Source organism: Aegilops tauschii, chromosome 6 (assembly GCF_002575655.3).
Source record: "Aegilops tauschii subsp. strangulata cultivar AL8/78 chromosome 6, Aet v6.0, whole genome shotgun sequence".
NCBI lineage: Eukaryota > Viridiplantae > Streptophyta > Magnoliopsida > Poales > Poaceae > Aegilops > Aegilops tauschii.
Window position 1 is genome coordinate 77,149,050 of NC_053040.3, and position 10,093 is coordinate 77,159,142.

At 48.5% G+C, this 10,093-nt stretch overlaps 2 protein-coding genes across 2 annotated transcripts; one reads left to right on the top strand and one right to left on the bottom strand.

Moving 5' to 3' along the window:
- Window positions 1-3,051: 3,051 nt before the first annotated feature.
- LOC109770499 (uncharacterized) lies at window positions 3,052-7,582 on the top strand. The gene is made up of 4 exons (XM_020329203.4): window positions 3,052-3,664; window positions 5,010-5,112; window positions 5,288-5,502; window positions 6,869-7,582. Exons 1-4 carry the CDS (start codon window positions 3,105-3,107, stop codon window positions 7,125-7,127), a joined length of 1,137 nt encoding a protein of 378 aa, XP_020184792.1. The 5' UTR covers window positions 3,052-3,104; the 3' UTR covers window positions 7,128-7,582.
- Window positions 7,583-7,887: 305 nt separating this feature from the next.
- LOC109770501 (non-specific lipid-transfer protein C6-like) lies at window positions 7,888-9,427 on the bottom strand. Its single transcript, XM_040391952.1, has one exon. The coding sequence runs from the start codon at window positions 8,651-8,653 to the stop codon at window positions 8,135-8,137; it is 519 nt and encodes a 172-aa protein (XP_040247886.1). The 5' UTR covers window positions 8,654-9,427; the 3' UTR covers window positions 7,888-8,134.
- Window positions 9,428-10,093: the final 666 nt, after the last annotated feature.

The window sequence follows — 10,093 nt, forward strand, 5'->3', positions numbered from 1 at the left end:
CTTCGGAAATTGAACAAACAGAGACAGATACGATGACAATTTCCGCAATGAAAATGAAAAACAATCTACCAATAGCATAGTTCATAGTTGGGATGTGTATATGTGCCCGTGGGTATTTGCACATTGGGTTGGCGAATATTATTTGATATACTATCGCTGGACATTGGATAGTACAGGGGAATTTGCGTCCTTGCGACGGCTAGATACAGCAGATCACCTGTGCTAGCAATGCAAACCGTGCGGGTTCTCGTCGAATCCCCTAGCACCAGTACGAGTGTTGAAAAACTTGCAAGTGACAGAGATGCTGCTATCTTCCGCTGGCTGTGTGCTGGAGCGTTGCATCACCAGGCCATCAAAGTCCAAGCCTGATACGTTTTTTTTTTCTCAAAACGAGGCAAAAGACTTACCATTTTCAGAAGAAGCCACCAAAGTCCAAGTCTGATGTGTTTTTTTTTCTCGAAACGAGGCAAAAGACTTGCCATTTTCATTGATTAAGAAGAAGAAAATTGCCTAGTTAATTGGCGAAAAAAAGGCTAAATCAATACAACCCAAACCATATGACATGGGCATGACCGGCCAACCTGGGCACCGACATGGAACCCAAAGCTCCAAAGAAAAAAGACATCTGTCGAGGAGTCGCAAGCATCATCGTCATCACCGATTGCCTCGAATGGGCGACTTCACCATAGAGCTCCATCGTCAAAGCCAACCCGCAAACAGCCGCTGAAGCCACGACGGCACATGCCAACGGATAGCCACACGTGCAAGCAACCGACAGCTCCAACTTTGACAACGAGCATCGAAAGGGAAATATGCGGGACTTACGCTGACCCTGCCCTCCAGAAACAACCACCGAGTGCCTGTCATCGTCACCACCTGGACTCGCTCCACCGCAGCTCTGACTTCAAAACAACCAAGCAACCGCCAGAAGGGCACCTCGAACACGCCGGGAAGAAACCGACTACCAAAGTCCACGCCGCGACCCGAGCTCTTCTCGACGCTATAATCGTTTCCAAAACAGAAACCAGCGCCCCGTCCCAGCAACCACGCGGCGAAGATGCCGCCATCCACCCGATCTCCCAGTCGTAGTTGCTCCGAGACGATGCCCCCAGGGAGGAGAAAGACGCGAAGACGCCTCCATCGCCCGATCCAGCTGATCAGAGGTTCCCCTCTAGAGCCAGTGATGTGGAGAGGAGGAGCGCACCTCCAAGACGACGCTCCCAAGAAAAGTCATGACACCTGCGGACGCCACCATCGCCGGCTCCGATGAAGATCGGAACAATGATTTCTCCTGGAATTGCGTCGACCACCTATCGCCATCGACCGCCGCCCACCAACCACCATCCCAGTCGAGGTCGACCTAACTCTGGCCGCGGGATCCCACGATCCACAGCACCCAGACACACACCACCCCCTGGCCGTAGCCGCCAACCACCACCGCAGCAACCACCTGCATCGCAAGGAGCACCAGCGCGACAGATCCAGATCGAGCCGCTCGAGCGAAGCAGCTGAGCCGGAGCATGCCCTCCCCTCGTAGCACACTTCGCGCCCCTGGGGACGTCACGCCCGCCACGCCTAGCCAGCCGCCATGCCCGACGTGCGCCAGCCGTCCGTGCACGTCGTCCATGCCCAGGTCGCCGCCCCGACGCCCCACTCTCCGCCCGTAGCCAAAGCGAAGCTCCGCGCGCTGGCCGCCATCCGCTGCCCGCCGCCGCCAACTCCCCCTTGATGAGGGCATCCCAGTACCTCATATTATTCCCATGAAGCAGGAGGTGAAGCCCAACTTCAGGACTCCTCCAAATTAGAGGTGTGCCAAAGGGGGTGACCGAACCATGTACTTGGTTGGTTGCAGTTTTATCTATTTTCATTTCCAGGTCATGTTATGGGCCACTTAGAATTTTTATTTTGTGTGTTTCGGTGTGGGCCTGTCCAACCGACTAGTTTTCTAGATGCCTATATAAGGAGGCCGGTGGCTAGGTTTAAAGGGGGGGGGGGTCAATTTTTTAGATAGAGTTTTGAACATTTTGTCCACGGGGTGAATCATCCCTCCGGGACGGCGCTGCTGTTTATCAAATAAAGTGATGATTGCGCGAAGGTTCTTGTGTGATCAAGGATTATCGTGCCAAGGTTAGAGCCGTGTTGTTCATCTTCACGTTGCTTGCTGGATTCGTTTCCTCATCTTCAGGTTGCGTGGATTGATCCCGTGATTAGAAGGTTTGCTATCTAATTGTCTTGCGGTGAAAGATCGGGCCTAAAATCCCTTTTGGATCACATTGATCCTTATCATCCCTCGCGAGCGCCTAGGAACCGACGGGGAGAAGAGGCCCTACCGCCGCTGGATCCGTCGGGCGAACTAGCGACGACGAGGGAAGGGGGTGGGGGAGGAGGGGCACGGTGGATGTGGCCGAGCCGCCGCCTGTATCGCCCTAGGGAGGAAGCGACGCAAGGGCTGTGTGATAGCATGCACAAGCCTGATATTTGACTGCATAACCTCGTAGCTTGAGGGTCCTAGTCTTCATAAAGTGTTTTCGGAGTGTGTTGACGGTGAATATATATGCATAAACATGCCATACTCATCGCCTGGTATTTTCGAAGTGCACAAGGCTTTGGCGCGGACGCCCTCATATTCTTCCCACACATATGAAGATGGATACGAGGGTTCGCAGACAGTCTGAACATATAAGGCCAATTTAAGTGATCTGATTGAGTATTTGTTTTTTCTCTCTTGTCCAGCCGAACGTGTTGAGAAGTATTTGCGGGGTTGTAGATGCTCGTAGGATTTGGCAAATGAGACTAGGCAAATCTTTTGTAGCAAGCAGGCGTAGTACCCTCCCTCAGCCGTACAATGAAGGAAGCACGGACCGGCGAATTTACTGGCTACTGTACAGCACAGCACATTACAGGCACAGCCGTAGGCCGCGTGGCCCATGTGCGCCATCACTCCCCGCCCAGCCCATCTACGGGTACCACGCGCACGCTGACATGCGGGCCCCACGCGCCAGCGGAGTCCCTGTAACTGTGAGCGCATGCGCGTGCCATTAAAATTAAAATCGTCGGCCGGCTCGTGCTCTCTCCCCCATCGCCACTGCCGCAGCGGAACAGCCATGGCGATGGCGGCCTGCTCCGTCCGCCTCCTCGCCGCCGCCGCGCACCGCCGGGGCGCGGCCGCGTTCCTCCACGCGCCGCGGCGGCCCGTCGCGTGCTCCCTCTCGTTCCCGCGCGGCCACGGCGGCATCCGCGGCCGCGCCGGCCTCTCCTCCATCTCCCTCCCCTCCTCCGCCTCCTCCGGGCAGGGCCACGCGCCCTTCAACCTCCTCCCGCCGGACTCCGAGCCCTTTATCCAGTGGGACGCCCTGCCTCCGCAGGACACCTCCGCGGGCGGCGCAGGGGCAGGCGGAAGGGAGGAGGGGCCCGCGTTGGTAGTGCTGCTGGGCTGGCTCGGCGCGCGGCAGAAGCACCTGCGGAGGTACGCGGACCTCTACCGCGACCGCGGGGTCGGGTCCGTGCGGTTCGTGGTGCCCGTCCGCGAGCTCCTGGGGCTCGACCTCGGCCGCCGCGTCGAGCGCAGGGTCGCCGACCTCTCCGCCGAGATCGCCGCCTGGTGCGACGCCGACCGCAGCCGCACGCTCCTCTTCCACACCTTCAGCAACACCGGCTGGCTCGCGTACGGGAACAACAAATCCTCCTTCCTCCTTTTCAAGTCCTTCGATTCTCTGTAGGATGTGGAGTGTTAAAATCTGAAAGAAAAAACAAGTTGATAACGCAATTTAGTTAGGCACCTGTGCACATTGACATGGGGGCGCTTGCACTTGGTGCCGCATGTTTTAGTTGTGGCATTGTGGTTTCCTACACGAGGTCGGTGGCTTAAACGTGCTTGGTTGATCCAGTAGGCATGCCATTATCGAAGAGATCTCTAGTTAGAGTAGGCGCATGCTTTGCTCGTGCAATAATGTGGGATCCGTTGCTAGTTTGGAGGAACCAACAAGTTGTTGTGCCAGCAACCCAACATACTTTGGAGAAACTCTCCATTTCCTGTTTGGTTTGTATAGCATTATAAGTATAATTAAATCTCCTAAAAAAATAACCACCGTTCATAATCTAGGAGAAATGGCAAGGTAAATAGTAATAACTAAATTCAGGTAAGATCGGATTTTGTGCTATGAAATACTCCCTACCAGCAATTTATCGCTAACACCTTTTATCTATGTACTTACAGAGAGATTAGTTTGTTCTGGTAGAAATCGGAGGCTTTAAATCTGGGTAAAACAAGTTGATAACACATTCTAGGTAGGCACCTTTGCATGGATTGCCCCTTAGATTCCACACTGACATGGGGTGCTTGTCCTTGGTGCCACATGTTTCTGCTGTGACAAGTTGGCTTGCTACATGAGCTTGGTGGATAAAACGTGCTTGATGAATCGAGTAGGTGTGTTATTATCAAAGAGAACTCTGCTTAGAGGAGGCGTACTGTTTGTACGTGCGCGGGTACAAGGGCTGTTGCTAGTTGGGGGAAACCAGAGGGTGCCAGCATACTTTGGAGAAACTCTCTTTCTGCTGCTTGTGTTTTGTTTAATTGCTTAGTTTAATGCCTTTGTTCTTTCCTTGTACTTGTACTCACAGTAGGGCTGATCCTATCCTACTGTTATTATCCAAAAGAGAATACATAATATATCCTGGGAGATCTTTGGATGAGTAAGTTGAATAAAACAGAGTGGGGATCTGATAACAGCATGGTTATAGACTATACTCAAGTTTCTATGGTTGATTTGGTAAATCTTGCCTATTCTGTCAGTGGAGTTAAATTTTGCTCACTGAGCTTCAATGTCCAATGTCCAATAGTTCTGTCTGATAACAGCATCGTTGCATGTTGTTAAGGATACTTTTAAATATTAATCTTACTTAAAACCCAACTGAAGTTAGAGCTTTGCTCTATCCGTCTCTTTCACCTGATGCCCATGGCTTTAAATTTACCGTGGATATAACACTTTTTGTTTTTATTTTATTTTCAGGTATGGTGCGGTACTTGAGAATCTACAATCAAGAGCTGATATAGTTGAGAGGATAAAGGGATGTATTGTAGACTCGGCGCCAGTTCTAGAGATTAGACCAGAGGTTTGTATATCTTGCTTGAAATAAGCTTTCAACGGTAGTGATAAATGCTGAATCCCCTTCTTCCATTTTGCCCTGTGGGAAATTTGTGTCTGTGGAACATTTCGTTGTAAGTAATACACTATTGCACCAGGCAAACTTGTATACTTGGAGTTTCTCATGTATACCCTAAACTCAGGTCTGGGCTGCTGGTTTCTCTGCTGCCATGCTGAAGAAAAGCAGTTCTTTAACAGGACCTTCAGCTGACTCTCCTGATGGATCTACTTTGAATGGTGCCTTGAACAAAGTTACTTCTGTCTCAGAGTTAACGAAACCATCATGGGGTGAAACTTTTCTTCTTTCAACGCTTCAAAAGTTCTTTGAGATTGTCCTTCACCTACCTGATGTAAACCGGTAAGTCCATTCACCATTAATAATTATTGCTTCGGTTACATGGTATTGAAAGCTCACATTGCTGTTTGTAGTAAAGTCGGCCAAGGCATATGCAATGAAATAAAGTTACAATGGGTGTTCTTATAGCAGTGAGATTATGTACTCTAACTAATCCATGCAGTCATATCTAAACATTATAAAGAAAAGTAATAGCTTATTCAGTGTCAAGAAACTAAGGATATATGCTTTCCCAGTACCAGTTTTTGTATGTGCATCCTGAAAATTAGGCTATCTGGATGGCAGGATACATATTTGCATTATTTTGTATTGTTCATTGTTGGGATGGCTTGTTGACCCTTCTAGTCTGGAATCTACATGCAGCCTAAAATCATCATTAGGTACACATAGCCATACCATGACTCAATTCCTATAAAAAAGGGCCTACATCATTTCAATTGTTTAGTATTTGCTTCTTCATCCACCTGCCCTTGGAGAGTTGGAGGATTGGATTAAGGAGAATATTATATGGGCGCTGCTACGCGTCGACCGGCGGATATTTTTAAAAGATCCGCCGCCTCGCGATCCGTCGGATCCGACGAAATGAGCGATCGAGCGTCAGCTTTTATCATTGCAACACAGGTCGTGTTGTGGGAAATTTCTGCAACACGGGTCATGTTGCGAATTTTTTTACAAGATATTTCTTTTGCAACAGAGGTCTTGTTTCATTTTTTTTTGCAACTGAGGTCTTGTTGCAATTTAATTTTTTTGCAACAAAGGTCTCATTGCAAATTTACTTTTCTGAAACAAAGGTCTTGTTGCAGTTTTTGCTGCAACAGAGACCTTGCTGCGGAAACTTATGTAGTGGACAGGCAAGCAGCGACAACATTGACCGAAAGAAAGAAAAAAAGATCGCTCCGTCAGGACACGCGTCGTACGGACGAGCCGGCGGATGCTTGCGTGCGATCCGCCGGTTGAACACAAGCTTTTCCCATATTATACGTGTAATTTGTAGAAAAAACTTTGTGTGTTATGTGCAGTTACTTGCCTTTTGAGATTGATATGTTGCCAGTTTCCTGTTTCTTCTTAAGCTGTTCTCTGGCCAAATATCCTAAGCTCCCTACGCGTAAAAGCCTACTAGATGACTAATATCTTGTGTGCAACTTGCATCTGCGTGTTTGTTCAGTTGTTCTCCATTTTCGTCCTTACTGTATGGTTAAACTAGTGCATGGATATAGTTCATTTTCGTAGACGCATCTTTAATTCATCTCATACCCTTTTACCATGCATTTCAAAATGACCGGTTTTCATCTCCAAATATATTGACCACAGAAACACCAGATGCGTCTTCATGTTCTGATATTTATCTGCCCCTTCTGATCATGTTCAGGAGAATGCACAAGGTCCTCTCGGTTCTTTCAGATAAGCAGCCGCCCTGCCCCCAGTTCTACCTGTACAGCTCCGCCGACAGAGTGATCCCTGCCGAATGTGTAGAGAGCTTCATCAACATGCAGAGATCACTGGGGCTGAGCGTCTCAGCACACAATTTTGTCTCGTCGCCGCATGTGGACCACTACAGGAGCTTCCCTCACCTGTACTCTGCCAAGATCGACGAGTTCCTGAAGGTCTGTTCCCCAGTTAGAGTATGATGATGAATCGACGATTAATCTTGCTGAAGATCTGTTCCCCACTTATAGATGAGTTGATGATTAGTCTTTTGACCAACATGGTGGTTGAAGATTCTAGTGAAAATTTGATCGGTTTTGTATCTTTTAGCGTACGTAGCGTGCGTACGGTGTAGGATGCTTCTACATGGGTGTTTGAAGAGGGGTAATATCGCCGCATCGTCAAGCATCCATGTGGGCTCCATCTACTCAAACTCAAGCAACTCTTTGTAGGTACGTGATGATCGAACTGTCTATTCCTTTTGGGGGAATTGTATTGTCCATTCTTGGGATAATCTTATATGTTAAGCACAGGGGCCTAGTTAAGCATCTTATCTACTCCGCGAGGCAAGAAAAAGCTGTTTTCTTTTGCCAATGATTATGTAATAACAAGATGATGCTAGTCTTTTCTTGATGAAGTCGCATATAATTTTTGCCGAGTTGAAAGACATAGATAATTGCATTGTCCCATAAGGTAAAAACCAAGCTCCTAGAAGTTAGAACATTTGTCAAAGTTTGCCATAAAATTTTTGAACATCTTTTAAATGTTTTTCGAGTTACTGTTCATCCTAGCTCATTGGAGCTCAGGTGTAGAAAGAGACTTTCGCCATGGCAGCACAATTGAAGATATTATATACTTTTTTTTCTTATTCATTTATCATTATGCGTGGAGACAAGTACATACTTTTGTGACCACAGTACTGGCATTATGCCCAGGATCGATCTGGTAGCTAGTATCATATCCATGGCATGTGTCGTTAATTCGAAACTCCAATTAGTATGGAGAGTATCTGTAATAAGCTGCATTCTTATGCATGCATCGTCCTTGGTCGACTTGGAAGAGGCGCTGCCATCTTTTACTCACGCATCTCCTCCTGCACGAAAAATACAAAGGAAAAACAGTGAATAAGTTAGGAGCCTAGCTCTGTGTTGCACGGAATCGAAGCTCCTAGTGATGATGCGGCCGGTTTGATCACCTGGATAGGCAGAGATCAGGCCGATGGCGCCGGGCACACGTACAGCGGCGGCACGGCGCCGGCGTTGGCGCAGCTGGCAACCTTGGGCGGCGTGAGGCCGCAGACGTCGCGGATGAGGGCGAGCGCGCGGTTGACGGGGATGCCGACGCCGATGGCCCGCTCCAGGGTGTGGTTGAAGATGTGGCACAGGCACGTCGGCTGGTCTCGGACGATGGTGCCCAGGCCCTTGCAGCACCCCGCCGGCGCCTTGGACGTGCCCGCGTCCCTGAAGAAGGCCAGGCACGGGCTCAGCTCCAGCAGCGACCCCATGCACGTCGCCGACACGTCCACCGCCGCCGGCCTCGGGATGGTGGGCTCCGACGCGATGATGTCCTTCGCCGCCGGCCTCGAGATGATGGGTCCCGACGGCCTCGAGAAGATGTGCTTGGGCTCCGACGCGATGCTCTTCTTCGCCGCGTCGGCCGCCGTGGCGACGGCGAGGGCCAGCAGCAGGAGGAGGACGGAGGCGGCGCAGGGCTTGCTGGACGACGCCATTGCACTTGACTTCGCCGGAAGGGCTTAAGCTAAGCACGTACGTGTATGATTAGTGAGTTTGGCTTGCGAGTCTTGGATGGGCTCAGAGATGCTCACTGATGCATCTATTTATAGTCAAGGTCTCAACCATCTGTGAGTTTGTTCCGTGGTTAGTTCCATGGACGGGTGTTGCGAGCAACACGAAGATGGCATGAATTGCCGAGACGAGACACGACGCATTTCTAACTCTGGCCGTCTTAATCTTACCTACAACTGTACAACATATTCTAAAAGATTAATTTCGAGCTCTAATGTGGTGCAGCGATGAACAAAATGCGTACCGGCAAAATAAACTTCTAGAGAGAAAAATGCACGCGGTGTGCATGCATGCTGTTTCAAGGGATTGTTTTGGGGGTGCATGAGACAAGTGATGATCGATGGTGGTGGTGTCGCACGGACACATGGAAACACCAGTTCACCAGGTTCAGGCAGATAGGCACCGACCTGAAGGCTGGGCGGTTCTTCAATTGTCTAAAAATTCAAATGTTAAAAGAAATCGATATATCATTTTAATCTGCATTTCAACTATGTTGGCTTTGAAGAGACCAAAATGGAGAAGTTATTCGACTCCTTTTTGAGATCTCTAAAGTGGAGGTTTCCCTATGTTGTTATGCAATTGGGTTTAAGTGCCATTTATACTATTTTAACTGTAAATAAATTGATTAAGAGCCATTTTTTGCTACAGATGGACAGTTTTTCCTTTACCGAAATTACACTAGTTTGATGGTATAGACAATGCATTTAAGGAATTTCACATAACATACGATGATACATTTCAACCCATCATAACATATAGTACTAATTATATATCGGTTTTGCTATATTTCAGGTGCCTAGAATTTTTTGTTGCGTTAGTCGATTTGTGGGTCGTCCGATCCTATGCTAAGATTCGTGCTGGATGTGTTGCTCTTTTGCGTCTATTCTTTTTCTTTTTGCTGATATGTTTTATCTTATCGGGTCCGGTTCAACGAAACCCATTTATCCTTCACCCGCTCACCCTGCGTTTTCTTATCCCCGCATCTCCCCTCCTCCGCTCTCTTGTCTCTTCAGTTTCTCTGCTCTTCAGTCGCTCCACTCTCTTGCTAGTCTCCTCTCCATCACATCTGCTTGCTAAGGTGCATCTTTTCTCCTGCATTTTGTTCATTTATCGCCCCTTTTTGTCATTTCTCCTTCATCCCTCCCATATTTTTTTGTATGTTGTGTTCTGTCGTTTTGATTATTCTAGGGTTTTGAGATGTGGTGTTTTTTTTGCTATCTTATTTGAAGATTCGAGATAGTTCTTGGAGGTGTGGATTGGCAGCTTGTGTGGATGTTCTGTGAAGGGTTTGCTGGTGAGCTTTTCAGAAACCCTAGTTGTTTCTTGTTTTTGTGACTTTATTTTTGGTATCTAGATATAATTTT

Coding starts and splice junctions, on each gene's coding strand:
- LOC109770501 (XM_040391952.1), bottom strand. CDS start 8,653: ATGGCGTCGTCCAGCAAGCCCTGCGCCGCCTCCGTCCTCCTCCTGCTG.
- LOC109770499 (XM_020329203.4), top strand. CDS start 3,105: ATGGCGATGGCGGCCTGCTCCGTCCGCCTCCTCGCCGCCGCCGCGCAC. Junction 5,113..5,287: donor TTCTAGAGATTAGACCAGAG/GTTTGTATATCT, acceptor CCCTAAACTCAG/GTCTGGGCTGCTGGTTTCTC. Junction 5,503..6,868: donor CACCTACCTGATGTAAACCG/GTAAGTCCATTC, acceptor GATCATGTTCAG/GAGAATGCACAAGGTCCTCT.